The following is a 24,315-nucleotide window of genomic DNA, read 5'->3' as shown; positions in this document are numbered from 1 at the left end:
TTGGGCACTGTTCTCTGTATACTGCCATAGATGTGAACTATTTTCTGTATAGTAATGCCTTAAGCAGAAGCATATATTTCTTGTTATTAGATATTAGATATCTAAAAGTCATTTTCTCTTTTGATACAACCAAAAATATTAATTGCTTCCATAATTGCACAACATTCACCCAACTAATTTGCAAATGCTTTGATTATGCATCCCAATGCATCAGCTGAAGAAACTAATGACAAAATTAATAGCTATTCCAACCCCTATTGAGAAGAAAATTTAGGCTCTAGGAAGCTTCTCACAGAGGGTGGACTGCATGGCCCTAAATAGTAAGACAGTAATGACTTTTCACAATAACTAGATACAATAGACTCTAAAACCTTTCAAATCAGCTAACAAATAAATACTATTATACTAAATAAGGTTGCCTTACAAATTAGTATGGTAAATGAGGTTTCATTTTAATTTTTTATGATAATACTCCATATTTCTCTCAGAGATAGTGAATACTTAGTAAAGATCATAAAAAACATTTCTTAGCAATCCTTTGCACAGCTTGCAGATAAGAGGGCAATATCCATGGTTTATTTGTGAATTTAATTTAGTGAGCAAATGCTTATAAAGCCATTTATATGGTTGAGTTCTAAGAATGAAAAAGAGCTGGTCATGAGAGTTTATACCTCTTAGAAGTACTATCTGGAGAATAAAGGGGGCACCCACCTCTGGTACCTGGGAAATATGTAGGGTAAGGGTAAAATAATGCATCATTTCAGATAGACTCTACCTTCAGGGAATGGGGTGCATTCGCTGACAGGCATATTAAGAATAGGAATTAGATGTTCTGTGAAGAAACGCGAGCAGGTTTTTTAGTAGCTATTGTGATGACTATAGAGGATTGGCAATAGGTACCATCAGATGATTTTGGTTCTGCTCCTGGAGATGGGGTGTGAAAGGAAAGCTGGTTCAAGAGAAGATTGACAGGGATGGAGAGTTTTTTAAAAAGACTAACACATGGATAGTTGAGGTAGAAGCAACTTCACATACCTCTTAATACCTTTTCATAAATGATTGGTGTTTATATCACAATATTATTGCTTCATTTAGTAAAATATACCCAACATAATATTCAACAGTTCTGAACACAGACATGATAATGCATCCAACTGTGTTGGATTATCTAATAATAGAAATCTATCTGCCCATCTCATCTCTCATACAGATGAGAATCAGACTTCTCACTCATGTCAGAATTTACAAGTTATATGTTGAAATGAGCTGAATACCAGAAGTAAAACGTTCCAAGTATTTTGATATTCAAATCATTATAAGCAAGCTTATTGTCTTCATTGTTTTTTCATTGTTCCCATTTTAAGGCGAGAACAGTCTCAGTGATACTGAGTAACTTGATTACATCATTTAATTAGCATTTGGCAGAATATGGAATAGCACTCAGGCCCCTGGATTTCAGAGATCAGAGATCACTCACTGAACAAGATGTCCTCCTGTTTGCATCTTGGTAGGTCGGGCTGTTTGAACTAACACAGCCTGTGTTTTCAGCTTCTTCCACAGAGGATGAGACACAGATAATGTCAGCAGACTGACAAGTCCTTCCAGTGATAGTGTCTGTTGTCAGGTAGTCTCACACGACCAGAATCCAGAAGTGAAACAGGTGTCACAGACTTGAATGGTCTCAGATTGCTGCTTTGTAACAGACTTGTCAAGAATGGTTGCTGTCTGCTGGCATGCTTTGCACCCAGCCGCTGAGGCGGGTCACTCTCCTCACCTGGGGAGTGATCAAACAACTGGCCTAAGGAAGCAACAAATGGAAGAAGTTTCTCGAGCCACACAAGGTCTCTTTCAGCTGTTAGAAACTGTCATGTGTGCAGCCACTTGAATCTGCATGAATATTCCAAGTTCAAGAGGAAGGGGGCAACGATGGGATATGATTTTAAAAATAAAACTTTGGATTTTATAGCAGAAACCCCATACCTAGATGTCTAGCTCCAACAGTTCTCCCAGCAAGAGGCATCCTCTACTTCTGGACATCCTTGGCAGATTTCCCCCAATTTTCTGTTTACACAAATGCACTTGCATCAGGCACCATCATCTGCCTTGTTGTCTCTGTGTTCAGAATAAAGCAGTGCCAACTGCAGTGTTAAAGAACTGCAGGATTTGGGAATTTGGGCATCTTCTTGTTCTTTTAGTTTATCTAAGTTGTATAAGATGGAATCATGAGCATGAAATTCCCAGAAATTCAAATTATTTTTTTTCATTGAGTATAAAGATTCTTGACAGAAATGTCCATGTTACAGGTACTTGTCTGTAGAAACTAGACAGTCATTGCAAACATATGGAAAACAAGAGAAACGTCTTAGTGATTTGAGAGTGATCCTAAAGATATTGCAATTGCAACCCTTCATTCTTTTACAGAGTTCTTTATGGAACCAGGACATATTATGAATAGGGAGGTAATAAGATATGAGAGCTTGGCTCATGTGATCATAAAGGCTGAGAAGCTCCAGTCAGTCATTTTTGTTTTTTAAGCTGGATGTCCTAGAAAGTCAGAATATAATTCCTATCCAAAGCAAAAGATGTTAAGCTGAGGGAGTTGGTGGTAGCTTGAATTCAAATCCTGCAAAGCTGGAATGTATATGTCTTGAAGTAGGACAGCTTGGATGCTTTCTCTCTCAATCTGGATACAAATTTATCTTCTCTGTCTTGTCACTCAATTCAGGCCTTTAATAGATGGAATGGTTTTTCAAGCACATAACTGAGCACAATCTTCCTTTATCTACTGATTTGAATGATAATCCCCTCCTGTGGACAAAGCCCTTACAGAAATATCTAAGAATAGTATTTTAGCAGCTATCTCAGCATCCTATAGCCCAGTCATGTTGACACACCATCATACCAGATTTCCAGAACCTTTTAATATCATTAGCCCAACTGATGCTCTTTGCTCTTTTAGGGGTCTAAATTACTCCAGTGCTTATTTGTAGCTGTGTGGTTGCTACAGGAGTGTGTGGGTTCACACAGGTCCGTGGAATGAAGACACAGAGGCATCTTTAAGAATGAATCTATTTGTCCCTGTGCTTTTTCCAATCATGGTCTCAACAATTCTCAATCATACAATCCCTCCTTTTCTCACCAATTGGACTCCTGGAGCTCCACCTGGGGCCTGGCCATGGATCTCTGCATCCACTTTCTTTCTTTTTTTTTTTTATTTTATTTTTCAAGACAGGGTTTCTCTGTGTAGCTTTGCGCCTTTCCTGGAACTCACTTGGTAGCCCAGGCTGACCTCGAACTCACAGAGTTCTGCCTGGCTCTGCCTTCCAAGTGCTGGGATTAAAGGTGTGTGCCACCACCGCCCAGCCTGCATCCACTTTCATCAGTCATTGGATGAGAGTTCTAGCACGACAGTTAGGGTGTTTGGCCATCCTATCACCAGAGTAGGTCAGTTCGGGCTGTCTCTCGACCATTGCTAGTAGTCTATTGTGGGGGTATCTTTGTGGATTTCTGGGGACCTCTCTAGCACTTTGCTTCCTCCTATTCCCATGGGATCTTCATTTATCATGGTCTCTTTTTCCTTGTTCTCCCTCTCTGTTCTTGATCCAGCTGGTATCTCCCACTAAACTCTCTTTCCCTTGATCCTTGCCCTTCATTACCCCGCCTTACATCCAGTTTGCTCATGTAGATCTCATCCATTTCTCTATCGTTGGGGGATCCCTGTGTCTTTCTTAGGGTCCCGTTTTCTAGGTAGCCTCCCTGGAGTTGTGAGTAGCAGTCTAGTCATCCTTTGTTTTACATCTAGTATCCTCCTATGAGTGAGTGAGTACATACTGTTAGTCATTTTTCAGCGCTGTGCTCTTACCCTGTAAGGAAATGTCACAAAACACCTCAGAATCTGCTAATGAGAGTTTTATTAAGATGAAAGGGACAGAGAGTGCACAGGCCTGTGGAAGAAACATGTGTGTTGAGAAGAAGGAGCCAGGAATATGTCGCTGGCTTATAAAGGCTGGGTGGCGTATATGAGTACACAGGTCGACATAACTGTTCCACACCTGTGCAGATCACATGGCTATGTTGCGTGCTCTTATGTAACCATGCAACGTCATGGATCCTGGTCACGCAAGACGCCTTGACCCAGAAATGGCTATCTTGACCTGGAACTGGCTAGGCGGAAGTGTCCAGGTCCGCCAGGCATGGGCAAACATGCCCGACAGTGGGGGCGTGTTGTGAACCCTTCACATACCATGTTTGTCCTTCCGAGTCTGGGTTACCTCTCTCAGGATGATTTTTTCTAGATCCATCCATTTGCCTGCAAACCTCATGATGTCATTGTTTTTCTCTGCTGAGTAGTATTTCATTGTGTATATGTACCACATTTTATTTATCCATTCTTCAGTTGAAGGGCATCTAAGTTGTTTCCAGGTTCTGGCTATTACAAACAATGCTGCTATGAACATAGCTGAGCATGTGCCCTTGTGGTATGATTGAGCATTCCTTGGGCATATGCCCAAGAGTGGTATAACTGGGTCTTGGGAGAAATTGATTCCGAATTTTCTAAGAAAGTGCCATATTGATTTCCAAAGTGGCTGTACAAGCTTGCATTCCCACCAATAGTGGAGGAGAGTTCCCCTAGCTCCACATCCTCTCCAGCATAAGATGTCTTCGGTGTTTTTGATCTTAGCTATTCTGACAGGCGTAAGGTGGTATCTCAGAGTTGTTTTGATTTGCATTTCCTGATGATTAGGGATGCTGAGCAATTCCTTAAATGTCTTTCAGCCATTTGTGCTTCCTCTGTTGAGACTTCTCTGTTTAGCTCTATAGCCCATTTCTTTTTTTTTTTTTTTTTTTTTTTTTTTGGTTTTTTGAGACAGGGTTTCTCTGTGTAGCTTTGCGCCATTCCTGGAACTCACTTGGTAGTCCAGGCTGGCCTCGAACTCACAGAGATCTGCCTGGCTCTGCCTCCCAAGTGCTGGGATTAAAGGCGTGCGCCACCACCGCCCGGCGCCCATTTCTTAATTGGACTGTTGGGCATTTTGATGTCTAATTTCTTGAGTTCTTTATATATTCTGGATATCAACCCTCTGTCAGATGTGGGGTTGATGAAGATTTTCCTTTTTTTTAAATTTTATAGTTTATTTTCATTTTACATATCAGCCACGGATTCCCTTGTTCTCCCCCCCCCTTCCCCCATCCCACCCCCCATTCCTATCTCATGAACTATGAACCAATAGCTGAGGAGCCCCCAACTGGATCAGGCCCTCTGGATAAGTGAGACAGTTGATTAGCTTGGACTGTTTGGGAGGCACCCAGGCAGTGAGACTGGGACATGTCCTCAGTGCATGAGCTGGCTGTTTGGAACCTGGGGCCTATGCAGGGACACTTTGCTCAGCCTGGGAGGAGGGAACTGGACCTGCCTGGACTGAATCTACCAGGTTGAGCTGAATCCCCAGGGGAGACCTTGCCCTGGAGGAGATGGGAATGGGGGGTGGGTTGGGGGAGAGTGGGGCGTGGGAGGAGGGAGAACAGGGGAATCCGTGGCTGATATGTAAAATTAAATTAAATTTTAAAATTAAAAAAAAAGAATGAATCTAACCTATCATGGCTGCAGGCGGGGTGTGTGTGTGTGTGTGTGTGTGTGTGTGTGTGTGTGTGTGTGTCCAGCCTGGAAGGACTGAAGCACTAACCCTTCACCTAGGGCAGTTTTATTTACTCTTTTTTACAGTTTAGTCAATTTCCATACCTTCAAAGCACCCTAAAAGGAGCTCCCAGAGACCAAATGTCAGGTGCAAAGTACTGGAATTAACAGGTTTCCTAGATCAAGTTTTGCATAGGCCTTTGATCCTTGAGGGACTTTCTGATCCTTGACTCTCAGACAAGATTTACATAGGGTGATAAGAGAAACAAAAGGTAAGAAAAACAAAAGGTGTGGTTAAACAAAGGAAGGATTAGGGCTAGGTGCTGCTCTCTGGAGCCTAGCCAGGAGCTCAGCAGGAATACCACTGCACTTATCTATTAAGAAGTTTGGAGGCCATAGGAAGGTTACTAACCATGTTATTACACAATATTCTATAATTTATGTAAGAGTCTTCTGAAAGAAATGCTATATTACTGGTAAATAATATTTATTATTTAATAATATGTTATTATTAAAGAATAGGGAATTTAAGTTTTAGAACCAAAGTTACTTATTCAAATATGGTTTTTCTATATTCATAGCTATAATGATAATGATACTATTGTATATAATTATTAAATATTCTCCATGATATTTCTGACAATGAGGAATCACAAAATTAATTAATTGGAACTCAAAATATTTGCATTAATTTTATAAAATCTCTAGACAGAAGAAGGATTGATTTGATTAAGCAGAGGAATATACAAGTGTTTCAAAGAGTTTCATTTGGATTACTGGCCATACTGAAGGAATTGTGGGGACTTCCAAAGGGATTCCTCATCTGAAGGTTGTACATAAAACTTTATACTTGAGCTATTAGGCAAGACTTGAAGACACCAGTCTGAAACTTGTGAACATTCTGAGGATGACTCTATGTATGGAACTGACTAAGACTGTATGAGAGGAAAAACAACAAGAGAGAAAAGAAACAATGAAGATCACAGGTAGAATAATGGACACAACATTATGAGAAGAATGAGTGAAGATTAAGGCATCGGGAAATTCAGACAGACTATTGAGAACGATACCCAGAAAGAGCTTATAAAATTAAGAAATAAAGAGATAGCAAACTCAATGGGGGAGTTTTGCATATGGTAAAATGTCATGGAAATGTGAAAATTGTCAGTGAGGATGGATGTCACATGTTTTCAATACAATGCTTTTGCAAGTCATGTTAAGAGGAGAGTAATAACATAGGCTGTTAGTACTAATGTTCAAACCAGACCTGACTGAGGGAAGCTGGTATGATATACAACATACTTTGTTTTGAAATTGGCCACTCTTTTCCCCACCGCTTTTCCAGTCTCATCCTTTCTGCTTATAACTTCAAAGAAATATTTTCCTGATTAATCAGCATTTGATGGTGAATAGAATGACAGGTATATGAAAGTAACCAGAACTGAACTCAAATGAAACGTGTCTTTCTTTTTAATTGTACAGTAAAGCTACCAGAGACAGGGATGAAAATGTTGAACACAGAAGGGTACCTAATGGTGCAGAACTAAAGTAGATATCAAAGAGATTTGGATCCCAGATGGAGGTTCTCTCCTTGACAGAAATCAGCAGCCTCCTTTTCTCCAAGGCTGAATGAAAGGCATAAGACAAGATGTATAATAATGCAGATGAATTTTCAGGTGCCAGTCTGCAGTCTTAGTCTTAGAGCTATTAGTTTTGGATGCTTCTATTTCTTCACTAGGGTGAGGATCTGCTGAAAATGAGGGTGAGGTCAGAGATATAGACAAGAAGTGCAGATTCTGAAAACCTAAATGAGACATAGTAAAGAATTCCAGCTACTTACAAGTAAAATGATTGACAAGAGCATCGATGGCTCTGCTGAGCTTGGGCCTTAAATATATAGTGGTGTCGGCAGGCACAGGCATACAGCTCATTCAAAATATTCTCAAGTCTCTGTGTGTAAGGTCACAGAATGAGCAGCAGCTCTTCCATACATTCCAAGATTGAAAAGCATCAAACTTGCTTGGTTCAATTTCATACTCCTTTTCACAGCATGCCTTTTCTAAACATGACCCCAAATGATACATAGGCCAATAGTGAGTACAAACAATCTGTGACAGAATTGTGAATCCTAGAGCTTTCCTTTGAACCTCTGAGGGTCATCTGCCACTTTGATCTGTAGACTCTACTCAAGCAATCATGGTAACCCTGTGTTTCTTTCACACTGTCCAGGGATTTTTGCAGGGCACATCTTCTGTCACAAAATTATATGTGACTATATATTTGTGATGCTTGAAATTGATTGCATGCACATTTTATTGGAAATAACTTAAAATCTTCATCAATTCAAATACAATCTCAGCTTCTGAATTTTCTAATTCACAGGAGTCACTGTCATAAAAGTAGGTTGGTTCACCTTTGGTCATCTTTCTGTCCACTTATTCATCTATTCCGGGAAGAGATAGTAAAGATACTTGTTTTGCACAGCTCTATTTGTAAAGTACTGAGGCTTTATAGGAAATGTAGTGTTCCTTGCTCTCTTTTCTTGTATTCTGCAGGGAGTAGACATTATACAGTCACACAATTTATTACTTAATTATAATAGTTATATGTGTTATGAGTAGTATAATTTCCTTCTTTATATTTTGTGTAATAGAAATTTATTAATGTAGTAAATTAACCATTAATATATTTTTGATGCTTAAGGAATAAATTCTGGGAATGCTTGAAAAAACTGATCTATTCATATTAATTCACTGAAAGTTTTGGCAAACCATTGATTTAATATGTATCAAATGTACATTTTCATTTATTAAATGTATACATTTAATATATGGTACAAAGAAATATCATAGCAATATGAACACATATGCATATCTCTTCATGTATATATTACCACATAGAGAGTACATATACTGACTAAGTCTATTGATTTATAATTTTAACAATACCTTTTCTAAATCTTTAGAGGAAAATTTCAAAGAAAAAGCTAGACGTCATCACTGTTAGCAAAATGTTTAGCATTAACCTTCCCTTCTCTCCCTTTGTAGCAACTGTTGGCTGCCATGGCAACCTTTCCCCCAGCTCTGCACAGTTCTTTTAGATGAAAAGCACAAGGCCTTGGAGACTTCAAATGTCTCCTTACAAAGCAGTCCCAAACCTTCACCCTGGAGCCATTACCATCCTGGGCCTCCGAAGCCCTGGCTGCCCCATTTAATTTATTATGTCCTGCTTCAATCAATACCACTCTGGAGCACCAGGAGAGAGAAAGCCCATTGCATCTTGTTGTACAGTGTATGTTCACAAAAAGTAACAAGAATTCTTTTTTAAAATTTCTCAGTTGGGTTCCAAGATTTTCAGAAGGTGCTAAATAGCTTGGGCACTCACACTAATTTGTGTTGTTCTTGTTCACTCCCTTCCTGGTGATCAACGAAAGTCCCGTTTTTATTTCTTCATTCCCCATTGTTAGTCCTTTCCCTGACCCTCTCCCCTACCTATCTAGGGGATAATTGCTAGTTTCAATTTTGGTCCCAGATGAAGGCTCTCTGCTTTTTGTTTTTAGAGAGAGAGAGTTGAGAACCACAGCTAAAACAAAGCTGGAGGACACACTTGCAAATGACATCACAGTTTCCTGGGAGGGTGGTAGTGATCTTACGTTTCCTTTTCCTTTTCCAAGCAGCCCAAATCAGTTGTGATCCTGGCTGCAGTCACATGGCTTAGGAGTAGTGGTGTCATTATGTAAATATGCCCTACTTACAAGTGTCATTCACGAGGCTGGGATGAGGTACAGTGGTGACCGAGACAACAATAAAAAGACTCTGTGGGAGTAACTAGGCTTCTATGATGGGGGAATGTCTTTTTGTATGCTGTGAAAATATGTTGCTCTGATTGGTTGATAAATAAAGCTGTTTGGGCAATGGTGAGGCAGAGTAGGGTTAGGCGGGACATTCTAACTAGAGAGGAGGAAGGAGAAAGGCAGAACAGAGGAGAGGCTGCCAGCTGTCGCTATGAGAAGCAAGATGTAAAGATACCAGTGAGCCACGGCCACATGGCAAAGCATGGATTTCTAGAAATGGGTTAATTTAAGATGTAAGATCTAGCTAGTGAGAAGCCTGAGCCAGTAGGCCATACAGCTCGTAATTAATATAAGACTCTGTGTGTTCATTTGGGTCTGAGCGGTTTCGAGACCACGAGGCCGTGGGAGCCAGGCGGGCACAGGAAAACTTTTAGCTACCCTTCTATGTATCGCAGAGAGACAGAAAATAAGTAAATTAGTAAATATGTAAAGTTATCTCTGAAAGCAACCAAGTGCCCATGAAGAAATGAGGCAGAGGAGTGGGGTGATATTTCAGGAATGTTCATGAAGACCCCTGAGAACATGGGGTGTTCACTCAGGTGACATGAAGAAATTAGGCGACAGGGAAGCTGAGAGGAGCACATGACAAACGGGAAATTACACCTGAGACACCTGAAGGCAGGAGGGTCACTCTGGGCCTGGATGAATCTGTGCTAGGAGTAAAGGAGGGCATAGTAGTGGGACTAAAAGGCTTGCTGTGCTGAGGAACCACCTCTCATAGTTTTGCTGGTCATGATGTGTAGCAAGCTTTCTTGTCAGACTATCTTTGGATTGCCAGTCCCCAAATACTAATACAGAGACTTGTTATTAATTATGAAAACTTGGCCATTAGCATAGGCCACTAGCTCTTATAACTTAAATTTAACCTGCTTTTATTTAATTTACATTCTGCCACATGGCTTTGCCTTTCCTCAGTACGGCTTGCCCAACTTGTTCCGAGTCTGCTGGTGAAATGTCAAACCTACATTCCTCCTCCTGGTATCTCTCTCTGTGTCTGGAAGTTCCACCTATTCTCTCCTGCCTAGCTGTTGGCCATTCAGCTCTCTATTAAACTAATCAGAAGGCACCCAGGACAGAGACACATCTTTACATTGTAAACAAATATTCTGCAACAATGATGAGAAGTAGAAGAACTTTCCACAGGGCAAAAATGCAACCCAAAGATGAAGAGTGTTTCTACTCATCTTCAAAAATATCAGAAAAGTTACAGTCCTACTTACTGTATGTGAATACTATGCCAGGAAGCCTGTAAAGTGTTTACCTAAAATACTTCCCTGGATTCTTTCACCACGTCTATTGAGTGGGTTTCTGTAAATAAGTAAACAAAAACACAGGAAGCCTAAGTAACTCTCCAAGAGCTCTCAGCTGTGGTTGCTGGGCTCTGCAATTTTTACCTCTTCACCCACTGGGGGGAGACTTTGTCAGTATGCTGTCTATACTTTAATAAAAAAAATCATTTGGAAATCACATCTTGGCCTTTGGAACTACAGTTTAATGGACTGAGCTGACCATCAGAGTTGACCATGAGTCACTAACAACAGCTTATGGGTGTCATCACTACTATCACCAGGAGTAAATATTTGAGGACTTCTGCCAGCTGCATGCTTGTGGCTCAGCTCGCTTGAGGACAACACTTGGTTGATAAATTAAAGCCACTTCTGACCTATGGGCTCTTTATCAACGGATTCAAGAAACCGCGAATCCAAAATCTAGGAGAAAAAAAAAAAGCACACCTATTCTGAACAAGTAGATCTTTTCTCGTAACTATTTCCTAAAGTGGACTTGAGCATCCTAAGATTTTAGCATTTATGCAGGTCCTGGGAACCAAGTCTTCCTTCAAAGACACTTTGGAACAAACAAACAATATGTGGGGCCATATGCTTCCCTCGTGGATAACAGGTTTCGAGGAAGAATAAAAACAAGATGGTTTGGATGGAGTAGAAAATATCAAAACAAAGATCTCAGATAAAATTAAATAAATAAATCAGACTAAATTTATCCAAATTATTTTCATTGGAACTGGTCATGAAAATCTGCAAGGCCACTCAGATTATTACAAAACAAAGAATAGATAGGTTGCGGGGGTCTGGGGAAGGTGTATCGCAATCCAGCGGTGTTCTCTGGAGCTCTGCTCAGTCAACCTCCACCGTCCAGGGTCCAGGAACAGAGAGAGCGCTTGCCCATCCAGGTCTCAGGTCTCCAGACACCTCCCTTGGCCCCGCCTCATAGGCGTGACAGTTGCCAGAGTCTCAATGGGGGTTGGAACTTCCAGAACTAAGCTGGAATAGCTACCCACTACAGCTCAGCACTTAAAAGCACTTGCTGCTCTTTCAGAGGACCCAGGTTAGGGTTTCCAGCACACACATGGTGCCACACAATGAACTGTAACTCTAGATCCAGGGGATGTGACATGCTCTTCTGGTCTCCACAGGCACCAGTCACACTCATGATGCGCATAAGCACATGTAGTCTAAACAGTAATACATATAAGATGAAATAAATTTTTGGAAGCTTAAATGTTACTAAGGAAAATGGGAAAGTCTAAGTTTTGGGCTGATTTGTTTTCAAACCCAAACATGAGATGCTTTAGTGCCTACTTACTCAGAAAAGTGTGATTCCTGATGCATTGATGATGTGGGATGTAAGGGGAAATTTAATAGCTCCATGGATGAAAGTGGAGGGAAACAGACATAACAATTATATATATATATGTAAAATTCCAGAGGTCGCTCCATACACTAAGCATTGCATCCATTGTAACCCTGTGGGATGGGCTTCACCCAGGAGACACTTAGCTAGCAGTGCTTCTGCTTGGAGAAAATGAGCCACCCGTCTGCTGACCTCTCCCCATTCAACGTTTGCAATCATAGTAGTTGGGACCAGTTTCCTTTTGTGCTATTAAGAGTTATAAAGCTTACTAGGCACTACTATTACCATAATAACCTTCACTATCATTCAATTTATTACGTTCTATTTTGCATTCACTAAGCTAATGTGAAAAGGAGAACAGATGTAAAGAGCCGGGAAGCTCCTCCAGTCAGCAGATCTCTGCTCCCGCGTGCACCAGCAGCTGGCTAGTCTGGCGCCAGCTCTGCTCCCTGTGCAGCAGTGGTCTCTCCGCCTCCCAGCTGTGTGCCAAGGCCTCCTCCAGCTGATGGAGCATGGCTCCCCTAGGTTTTTGAAATCTTCTATTACTTATATGAAACAATTTTCTCTTTTATTACCCTGGCCGTCTCCCCGAGGCTTCCTGATGGCACATTAGTTCTTACACCTTTTCTTTGTGACTGAGGGGTTGTTCCTTGTCACACTAGTTCGCCAAGTCTTGCCCCCAGCCCTCAAAACACAACATTCATTCTCCTTGTCAGTGCTGTGTTTTCTGAAAATTTAATTGTAAGACAAAATATTCTTTCTTCTAGCAGATGATATACCAGGAAAGTGCCTCTTTGTTCTTTGGATCTAAACAGGGAAGCTGTTACTTGTCTATTCTTGGGTTCTGACCAAAGCTGACCACAATTACTAAATGGCAAGTTCCCTAAGTGTTATTTCCAGTAATACTGTGGCCATAATTACCTTCTTCACACCACCAATAATTACTAACTATAGAACCCCAATATTTGATGGAATTTTTTTCTTCAGGTATGTTTGGGAATAAGTTCCCCAATACATTTTTAGTACATAAATTTAAAGCTTGAAGGTAAGGATGATGGAAATGTGGTTTCATAGTTTTAATATAAGAACATGACTGAATCATGGAAATTTTTTCAAGTGTGTCTTCACTTTAATTTCCTTTTTGTAAAAGTGAGCTCTTCAGGTCACTGATCTAATTGGAATTTTAAAAAGATGTATAAGAAAAGATACATATGTTAGTGTTTCATTTCCATTTAGATTTTACTATAAATGTGGAAATTACTGTGAGACTCAATTAGATCACTCAGAATTCATGTTCTAGTAACTAACCCAAAGGTGAACGCTTGTTTGTAAGTGGGAGATATACCATTCATGCATCACTGGCTGAGTGGTAAAAATGTGAAAGTTTGAGTTTACCTTAGTCTATACCAACGTACATTCCCATTTATGGTGCTGTTTTGCTGTGTTTGAGTCTAATAACATGTGTGTGGAATGTGTTTTCTTGTTTTATTTTAGATGAACTTGAGTTTTGCCATAGACTTTAAAAATTTTATAAACTTTATTATAAATTTGTAAATAAATAAAATATACTCAATACTGAAGGCTGTGGAATATTACTTTAACTAGGCAAAGATTGTTACATTTGTTTGTGCTGCATTGGTCTAATAAGAGGCTGAACAGCCAATAGCTAGGCAGTAGAGGGATAGGTGGGGCTGGTGGGCAGAGAGAATAAGTAGAGAGGAGAGAAGGAGAGAAGAGAGAATGAGGAAGAAAAAAGGGAGATGTCTGGCAGTTGCCAGACAGACAGACACATAGATGAAGAGAAAAAAGTAAAATTAAGCTATAAGAGCTAGTGGAATGAGCCTAAGATAATGCTGTGCATTTATAATCAATAATAAGTCTCTGTGTCATGATTTGGGAACTGATTAGTGGCCCCAAAGCAAGCCTGTTGCAACCCAAAGCTTAAAACTTTGTTTAACTAAACAGAAATTCTTCTGGTTGTTCAGGTTTTGGGGTATGGTTTATTTTGGTGTGTGAGGTATTTATTTACATTTGACTTGTAAATGAATTTTGAGATTTGTATTGGTTTACTTGTGATTTTTATGATTACAAAACATCTCATAAATCTGCTTATATAGATAATGTATATATGGAAATATGTTGTTAACCCATATATACATAAACATAAATTTAAGGATATAAAAAGTATCAATTTGAACTATAGACTTTTCTATTCCATTTTGACTCTTCCCTGCCAAAATTGCCTTTAATTGCTAGTAGAAATAATTACTAACTCCCATACATTTTACTCAAAAATATTCTCAAGGAATTAATAAAATATTAAATTATTCATAGTGAATTATGTATCAGGGCACCAAGGACAGCACCTCCAACTCATCACTCATTTGGAATGCTACCCCAAGAACACATTACAACCCTATTTAATTGCTGAACTTCATCTAGGTTCTTGGTCACTGTTCAGTATTATACTATATGTCTTGTGATTTAAGTATGTCCTATGGAGATAATTTGTTGAGTAAATACTTCAATCATTACACTCACCTGTTTATACTTCTCCAAAGCATGAATACACTGATATGAATAGCATATGAATATAGATTTAGTTAATCCTACAAATTTTCATATGTAGCATTTCATTTCATAATTCAGTAACAAATATTCTGTAATTTTAATGTAATTTCACTTTCACCTACATGGAGATATATTTTTCACAAATATTTGGAGACTCCTTAGTTATCCTTTTCATTTATTTCTAGCTCAGTTCTATTTGTTTGGGAATATGCTGTGGTGTTTATTCATTGCAGTATTTTCAGATCTGGTTTAACATGGAATCTGATGTTTACTTGAAAATAATATAACTATTTGTGGCATCGGGTATAGCCTGAAATCTTGAAAGTTATAGCAAGTATTTTCATTACTTTGCTCAAAATCTATATTCTTACTGACTTTTTCTGTCTTGTTCTTTCAGCTGCCAAGAGCTGCATGTTAAGAATCTCAAGTAACATTGTGGATTTTAGTAATGTCAGCTCTTTCGCTTATAAATTGAAGGTTTTTTTTTTAGCTGAAACAAGTTTATACATATATTATCCTTCCAGTGGATTGATTTTTATCATTATAAAACATTTCCCTTATATTCTAGTAATACTCTTTTATATAGTGTCCACTTTATCTGATGTTTATGTCATATCAGCTTTTTCATATAAATTTAAATCTCGTTCCTTGCAATGTATTGCACATGCAGGAGATTAAAGAAAACAGAAAATATGTTCACAAAACATATTTGATACTGCTAATGTATAATTTAATGTGAAGTTTCATGGCTTTCATTCCAAATGCCTATTCTAATTGTATAGAAGATATTTGTTGACTTGTATATACTTTGAGTCTAGTTAATTTGGGTGTGTGATGTTTTGTTAATTTGTAAGTTTTTTTTTAATAATAAAGTTTATAGAAAAAAGAAAAGAAAACAGAGGGAGCAGGTATCCCAGGTACTGCACCACTGGCTGGAATGTATGCCTGAAGCAGACAGTTAGGGGTGGGGAGAGGGACTCTCCTGTGTGTCAGGGATGGGGAGAAGGACTCTCCTGTGTGTCAGGGGTGGGGAGAGGGGCTCTCCTGTGTGTCAGGGGTGGGGAGAGGGGCTATCCTGTGTGTCAGGGGTGAGGAGAGGGACTCTCTTGCAGGCAGCTTAAAGACATTTGGAATAAGGTCTTGTTCTCAGTGCCCAAGATGTTGATAAGAAGCTTGTAGAGTCTTATGCTTACCTATTACTTTTTTGTAAAAATCTTCTTTAATTTTTTTTAAATAATGGTTTAAATTTTTGAAAGTATAATTGCATCATTTCCCCCTTCTCTTTCTTTGCTCTTTTTTCAAATTCTTGAGTTGAAGCCTTCTGGGCTTTCCCCCTGTCCATTTGGCATGACTGCTAACATTATCTAAAATTTTGATTTTTGATGCCAAATTTCAAATTGTAAAGATGATAAACAGAGAAAGAATGTGGAAACCCTTAAGGACACAGCAAGTAGCATCCTAGAGTCAATTAAACTCAGCACTCTGTGGCTGCAGGTTGCTCAGAACCAGAGTAATGCAAAGCAACACATGGTGGAGTTGTAAGTGCTAGTAATCCTATAGTTGCAAAGTATGAACCTAGTCCCTGGAAACCTGTAGTTAGCACTATGCCTTCCCAGACTCTTACCTTTAGAACCTGCTTAGTCATATGAGTCAGAGCAGCATTCATCTTCCCTACTTGTTGGAGCTGTGTTAGCTACCTTGGGACTTCACCAGACTCCAGCATCAGGTAGTGCAGGCGTAGGAAAGTAACCACCTAGCAGCAGCCTAACTCTTCTCAGCCATGTCACCTTGTGTCCAGACAGTCCCACATCTCCCTTACTCTAGCAGTAAGGATATGTTCTCTCATGCTGGTGAATTCCACCAAAGTGGCTCATCCTCAAAGTGCTTAATTGCTTCTTCTGGATCTGCCTTCATCTTCACATATGGCAGTTCAGGAAATAGCCTTACAGCACCCAGACAACTCAGAATCACTGAATTCCTCCATGTCCAAAACAACAAATGATGATTTTTTTTTTTTAATTCACATGACAACAGAAATGAAAATAGGTAAGTGGGGCCAGTGGGGGAACACAAGGACTTTATCATGCACAAGCTAGGCTCTGAATGGACCTTAGGAAGATGTTCTTCCAACACTTATCCTTTAAAGAAAATATCTTTTAGAAATGTATACAGATGTTTTGCACATCCAGGTCTTGAAGATCCCAGGGATTTAGTGGTTCAGGTTGTGAAATGTTAGGGAGGGAGAATGCTCAGGAGGAAAACGGCTGGTGGCCCAAAGCCATTCAATCCTATTTTGCGTGAGATTTTTCCATGTTACTGGAAGTTGCCCAAGGTACTAAAGAAAACAGAGTAGCTACAAAAGGGACAACTCCCTGGGTTTCTTAGAATAGTGTAACATTTGTAAATGAGCAAGTCCCCATCATCTATCAGCCCAGTCTTTTTTTTTTTTTTTTTTTTTTTTTTTTTTTTATTTTTCGAGACAGGGTTTCTCTGTGTAGCTTTGCGCCTTTCCTGGGACTCACTCGGTAGCCCAGGCTGGCCTCGAACTCACAGAGATCCGCCTGCCTCTGCCTCCTGAGTGCTGGGATTAAAGGCGTGCGCCACCACCGCCCGGCCAGCCCAGTCTTTTATGTTTAGTGTTTCAACAGGAAGATACAATTCAATGCTCAGATCTGGACTAAATCAGTCCCATGTCTGATTTAGTCCCATGTCTGATTTAGTCCCATGTCTGATTTAGTCCCATGTCTGATCAGTCTCATGTCTAGACTATGGTGACCATTACATTCTTACATTCTCGATGGCTATGGAAAGTCTGTCCTGAGAGTGCCCTGAGAGGAATTAGAGGGGAATGCAATGTTAATTGCCCCTAAACAGGTTATAGTGTAAACATCATCTTCCACACTAAACCTTTCTATGGAGGCAAGAAGCATGAATTACTAAGGAGATTTTTTTTTTCTCCAAATGACGTGATGTCTTTTTGATCAATTGAAGTACAATATAAGGACACCACATAACCTGATGTGCACACATCAAGCAGTGCCTGTCATCGAGACGAAAGTGAGACAGTTGGAGTCAGGATGGTTGGGAGTCCTACTGCTTCTGTCAATTTAAAAATCAAAACCACTTATGTAGCAACTGGAGCAAAACACAAACTTGAAGAAAAACAAAGTCCAGAAACCCATGAAAGGAAGGAAAGGGGAATTCAGTGAAAGATGGGGCTTTTCCATGAAGATGAAGAATGCTGGGTTTGTGATGAACCATTACAGGAACATCTTTGTGTGGTGAAGGCTTAGGCTGGCAGCTCAGTTCATATGGGGGACCCACCCTTTCTTTTTCCCCCAGGGTACTCTTGAATAGAGAGAAGTAAGAAATATTTAAATAGAAATATAGGGGAAAGAGACAGATAGAAACACAGGACAGCCTCCGGAGGGCCTGGGTCAAAACCCACCAGCCCCTTCTGTCTCTTAGAAATGCCAAGGGGTGGAACAAAAGAACTCCCCACACCCAGCACAGCCAAGTTCAGATGCTTCCAAACACCTGGTAACCATGTACATGGTCAATCCATCTCCTTATGCAGCCCTTCTGGGTAAAGCAAGATCAGATCTCACTAGGAAACCTTTGTGAACTCCCATAAGTTCACACCTGGTGATCAGGCCAATAGACATAATTAAGCAACAACTAATCGTCCTTCATGATAGCCTATAGTTATAGTTCTTAGTGTAGTGCTTTCTATCTCTGGGATACTGAATGTTGTGACCCCGATGAACAATCAAAGTGGAGGATGCTCCTCCCCCCATCTCCTCTGTGGCAGTTACAATTTTGACTTCAGTCCTAAGAAAAAATTCAGATTTTTTTTTTTTTTTTTTGATTTTTCGAGACAGGGTTTCTCTGTGTAGCTTTGCACCTTTCCTGGAACTCACTTGGTAGCCCAGGTTGGCCTCGAACTCACAAAGATCCGCCTGGCTCTGCCTCCCAAGTGCTGGGATTAAAGGCGTGCGCCACCACCGCCCGGCTAAAATTCAGATTTTTAAACAAGCAACATCTCCCTTTTCCAAATCTCATACTTTGACAGTTGTAAAACCAAGTCTCAGCATTCAGTACTCTATTTCTGCTGTTCAAGCATAAAACCTTCATTTCCTATTCACATATCTTTGATTCTAGATACACACACACACACACACACACACACACACACACACACACATCTGATGACAAAATTTTCAGAAGTATTTCCACCTGTAAATATTGTTTCCTCAGACTTTTAGGAAATTAGTGCCATGTATTAAAATCAAGTGTTAGGAAACTTCATGGTTAAACCTATAACTTTATTTTGGAATTGAAATATTATTAGATAGTATCTAAACTTGTACTATAGTTTAATTATATGCAGAGCTTCTTAAGGCTTAATAAAGTTATTTCCCAACCTTAAAAAAAAAAGATAGCAAGAAAGAAAACATAACAAAAACAGACTGGACGATCTGTCTTTTATTGGAGACTTATGACACTGACTGTGTCAGTCTATTATTTTAATTTTTATGAATTTTTATAAGGAGTTTTTCAATAGTCCCCTCTCCATCTTGCCATGCCTTGGTGTAAGCTGACCATACAACCTAACTTGTTGCCTTTTATTTTCTCACTTTTTTTGACCATTGGGACGTAGGTAAAGTTATCTCCTCTTTTGGAGTACCTGTTTTCTATCAGAGTGGTGACAGTGTATTAGGAACAGACTGTAGCCGGAACTCAATAGAACAGTTTTTGTTTATTTTGTTGTTATGCTACATATCTAAAGTGGGCTGTCTTGGAGGAACTCCCAGCCATCCCAGGCTTGTTACTAGGGCCGCAGACTGTAATCCGAAAGGCTTTATGGAAGATCTAAATGTTGAGCAGGAATTCCAGAACCAGCTAGAGTGCAATAACCTAGTGTTTAAACATAGCTGCATAATTTATGTTCACACATCTATTAATACTTTTCGAACCTTGAATAATTTGGTGGATCATCTCTAAATTCTTCTACTACATCCTGTGGTACGTTTTTCTCCAGGAGCTGTGATAGATACTAAAGGGGTGATAAAGGAGGCAAAGTGTCTGATTTCAGCCCATTTACAGTTTCTAGAACATTTAGTGCAATAGTACAAATCTTAGCATTTTAAACACCGCAGATAATGTGTAAAGCTTTAAGCTGGAGAAAGGCTGATTTATCACAGCGACAGTGTTTTTCTTTCTGATTCCTTCATCAGAATGTTGTTTTTGAAAGTCCATCATGCACTGTTAGATGAGAGCTCTGAATTATGTAAGAATCAACATTTTAGAGCTTGAAATATTCCCAGCACACTCACTCTATAGATGATGGCAAGAGCCTAACAAGCTATCTGTGGTGTTGGCGCTGCTCTTTGGTGTAAAAGAAGAGGAAGCTGACACCAAATGATCACTATGGTTACCTATGCTTGCAGAATTAAAAAACAGTTAAGCTGAGACTTAAAGTAGAATTCACCTACACCTGTGCTGTTGACCACTGAGCTACCATGCAGGTTTTGATCATTGAAGAACTGGCTTTGAGTTATACTCACTTTTCTTGTGTGGGATTCAGATTTCTCATTTATCCTTCAAATTCAGAAATTTCTAGAACTTTTTCACAGTAAAATTTCACATTTTACCCTTGTTCATAAAGCTGAAACCCAGAGGCCAGAGTAAGGAGAACATATATTTTGAAGAAAAGCCTTTCCTTCGCTCTCTTTTTAATATTATTTGTTTATTTCACTCCCTAGGTCTCTACAGAAGAAGGCATGAATCTTGCTCGAGAATATAGCTGTGCCTTCTTTGAGACCTCTGCAGCCCTCCGATTTGGTATTGATGATGCTTTTCAAGGCTTAGTGAGAGAAATTCGCAGGAAGGAATCCATGCTGTCCTCAACGGAAAAGAAATTAAAGAGGAAGGACAGTCTGTGGAAGAAGATAAAAAGCTCGCTGAAGAAGAAGAGAGAAAGCATGACATGATACTTTACTTCTGTGTCCTTCCCATCTCTCTTTCTAGATTTTATCAACCAGACAATTGTTCCTCTCCTTCCCTTTCCCCCTCCTCTCAATAGCTACCTGCAGGCAAAAATTAGACTTCTATAACTGTGGGTCTTGAGATAGTTTTATTTTGCCTTTAACAGCTGGATAGATTTTGTCAATCAGCTGGATAATGCTATTTAGATTTTACAATGTATTACCAAATAAAATTAACATTCCAATTGCCTCATTTTCCTGTAAAGAGTAGCTTCATTTCGTATGCTGTCTGGTTATAAAGAAAATATGCAAACTTGTAGCTAGGATGATAAAAGGCTTAGGGGATCTGCTGTTGCCTGATAACTCTGGTTGTTTGAGTTTCACAAATCTGTAAATAATGAAGAGGCTGGAACAGTTCAAAGCAAAAGATTAAGTCCTGGTCTTCTCTTAAGTGGAAGAGTCTTGGTATTTCTTTTTGAGTCCTCTGTAGATGAGCATTAGAGAAATTGCTGATAATATAAACTGATGGGTCATTAAAGGATGGAAATCACATGTCCTCCATATTCACAGTGCTCAGCCTGCCATACACTTTTAAAGAATTATCATAGTGAATTTACTTTGATGAAAGAATGTGGTTTCTGTTGTGGGAAGGCAGCAACACTATGAACTTGGTGATACATAGGCCCAAGACAGGACCCTTCGACTCTCTCAATGAATTCCTCTTAGGATTGCTACACCTGCATAGTAGCCATCTGTCTGCAGGGATGTAGCCTCTGCAAACCGAATGTTCTATTCATATTATTAAATTCCCTGTCTCATTTTCCAAGAAATAGTTCAAGAAGCTGTCATCGGAAGTATTGCTGTTATTTGTCTTACAATGGTTCATTATGTAAAATAAAATCTCCCATTCACCCATTTTCCCCGTGTGTAAATTAGTTTGTTTAAACCCAAGCTCAGAAAGCAACCACTGGAAAGAATGATAATGGACAAGTGTTAAGAGAGAAAACTGAAAAGCTAAGCCTAAAATGGAATCTGTCAAAACAATTTTCATGGATTGAGGGCAGTTTTATCATAAATTAGGGAACAGCAGGGTTGAGGGACAAGTATCTCACTCACTCTCTTTCTCTTCTTTGGCTCACAATGCTCCTGGAACTGGCTAAGTGCTGAGATTGGAGAAATGAATCATTCAGACATGGACCCTGACTTCCTGTAGCTTAACATTTACCTGGCAGATTCACTCCACTGAAATAATACTGGAATCATAAATTCTTGTAAAGGAAAAAGACACATTCCTTGTATATAGATACAGGGGAAATCTAGGTTGTCAATGCCTAGCTGTTGAAATAAAACTCAGCTTTTCTGAATATTTTATTTTGGGGTTATTTTATAACTTAGACTAGGATCCTTTTCTTAGGATCAAGAAGTTGATGTTATTGATCTTTTGTTGTTATAATAACTGGAAATACATCCCTTTGAGTTTTTCTCAAGCCACATTGTTTATAGTTTTCTTCATCCTGAAATTCTAGTAAAATTAAATACACTACACATTTCTCTTCTAAGGCATACATCATTAAAAAGAAATATCAAAAAAGGAAAGAAAATACAAAAATTAAGATTGATTAAGATTGTATAAAGACTGTAAGTAGCCGGGAGGTGGTGGCGCACACCTTTAATCCCAGCACTCGGGAGGCAGAGCCAGGCGGATCTCTGTGAGTTCGAGGCCAGCCTGGTCTACCAAGTGAGTTCCAGGAAAGGCGCAAAGCTACACAAAGAAACCCTGTCTCGAAAAACCAAAAAAAAAAAAAAAAAAAAAAAAAAAAGATTGTATAAAGACTGTAAGTCATTATAAATTTAAATTTATATTTAGTTGACACATAAAAATTATACATGTTAATAAAGTCCAATGTGATGATAGCTTCTGATAGTTCAGATCTGTCCTTGCTTTCTCCTTTTTTGGTTTCAAATGGCTAATCTTTTTCTTTTATTCTGTTAAATTGTCTCATTCACCTCCAGCACATCCTTTGTGTCCTGAGCCTGAGCCTTAAGCCCCTCTATCTATCTCCTGTTTGCAAGAAAATGCAATTTAGGAAATAATTGGCACTATTTTCTCCATGACCAGTCTGTCTATTTGTAAACCCAGTGATTTCCTTGTCCATGTGTTACACATGACACATTTTCTATACAACCAAGTGCTTAGGAGTTTTATTTTTCCTTTGACTTTTAAATACTCTGCCATTGACTCTAAGGGTCTTATTTTATGATACTTTCACTCCTTTTTCTTCACTACAACTCTTGCATACATGATTTGTGTCACTTGAAGTATTTGTACATAATTAATAATTTATGCTAAATTATTTTAATCATTTAAAGATTTTCCATAGAAGTTCAGTTAGAGAATAGCTTTGTTCTATAGCTATTTTGATATAACAAGTAGGAAGTTGCCAAAATTTCAGCCTCAGGTTAAAAGCATTTGCAACAGTTATTACCAGCAAGGGCAGAATTGTGCTTCAAGCACAACTTTCGCTCAGTTTTCCCTTTATAAACCTGGAAACCAGAAGGAGTCATTTCATGAGCCTAGGTGTTTCTACTCAAGGGCTATTGAATCATTCTAGCTGGTGTAAGGTTGAAATATTAGGATTTCTGTCTCTGACCATAGTCTTATAACTTTGTAACTATACCTGGGTCATCCCATGAAATTCCTAAGGATGAGAAATCCACAATGTGACACCCAACTTCTAGTGTTTCTGGCGTTTTCTAGCCTGGGACTCCAAACTTTACCAGATGTTGCCCATTATACAATCCCAAAACTTCTTTAGGTATAGGTATAATAGCAGCATCACTCCTTACTACCTATTTTCTCTATATCAGCATTTCTAGAAAAGTACAATGATAGCATGTAACCTCTATACAAGATTTCTATGGATCTTGTATAGAGAATACAATTTCTAGAATAGACATATGCAGACTGGAGATCCAGAAAGTCATTAACAGCTTAGTTTGAAAAGATAGAATTTTTGGAAAGAAAAAGAGACCAATGATGTAGTCTCCACCTAAGGAGACTACCCTCTCTGAGAAGGCCATGGTCACAAGCCCTAGTTTATGAGATGGTGCAACCCCCATTAATGAAGGTCTTTACAATTAAGCTCTTGACTTCCTTAGCCTTTTATTACTATAACAGGCTATTTGTGATCATTTGCAAAGAGAGAAGAGTCTCACTTTGGCATACATTTTTAGATGTTCAAATGCATAATTGGTTGGTTCTGAGGCTTTTGGATCTATCGCGACAACAGCATATAGTGGAAGAAGCCACTCACCTCATGGGCTGGGTGTAAAAGAGAAAGATGAAGGAGATGGGATCCATCATCTCCATGAAGAGCACACACCAGGTCCTACCTGTTAAAGGATCTATCACTTCCCAACAGATCTAAAGGGTTTGAATCAAGCCTTCAACAAACAGACCTTTAGTGTGTTTACCTAAACCATAGCACTAATCCACTTGCCAGTCTTCTCTGAAAACACACTGTGGAAACGTTCAGAAGGATGCTTTACTCACTGTCCACTCAGTCAGTCCAGACAAGATGACCTTCAGAACCTGTCATTACAATTAGGCCTGTTGTCTG

General features: G+C 39.2%; 1 protein-coding gene across 2 annotated transcripts in view; it reads left to right on the top strand.

The window, feature by feature from the left end:
• Window positions 1-22,307, top strand: part of Rit2 (Ras like without CAAX 2) — a 325,821-nt gene extending 303,514 nt beyond the window's left edge. Inside the window, exon 5 of one of the 2 annotated variants that reach the window (XM_028867099.2) lies at window positions 20,474-22,307. In XM_028867099.2, the coding sequence (XP_028722932.1) occupies window positions 20,474-20,701 (228 nt within the window). In that variant the 3' untranslated portion in view covers window positions 20,702-22,307. The remainder of the gene's footprint in view (window positions 1-20,473) is intronic. The other variant, XM_028867098.2, reaches the window with a different exon arrangement.
• Window positions 22,308-24,315: the final 2,008 nt, after the last annotated feature.

Source organism: Peromyscus leucopus, chromosome 19 (genome assembly GCF_004664715.2).
Source record: "Peromyscus leucopus breed LL Stock chromosome 19, UCI_PerLeu_2.1, whole genome shotgun sequence".
Lineage (NCBI taxonomy): Eukaryota > Metazoa > Chordata > Mammalia > Rodentia > Cricetidae > Peromyscus > Peromyscus leucopus.
Note: the sequence above shows the minus strand (reverse complement) of the source record. Positions and strands in the feature narration are given on the sequence as shown.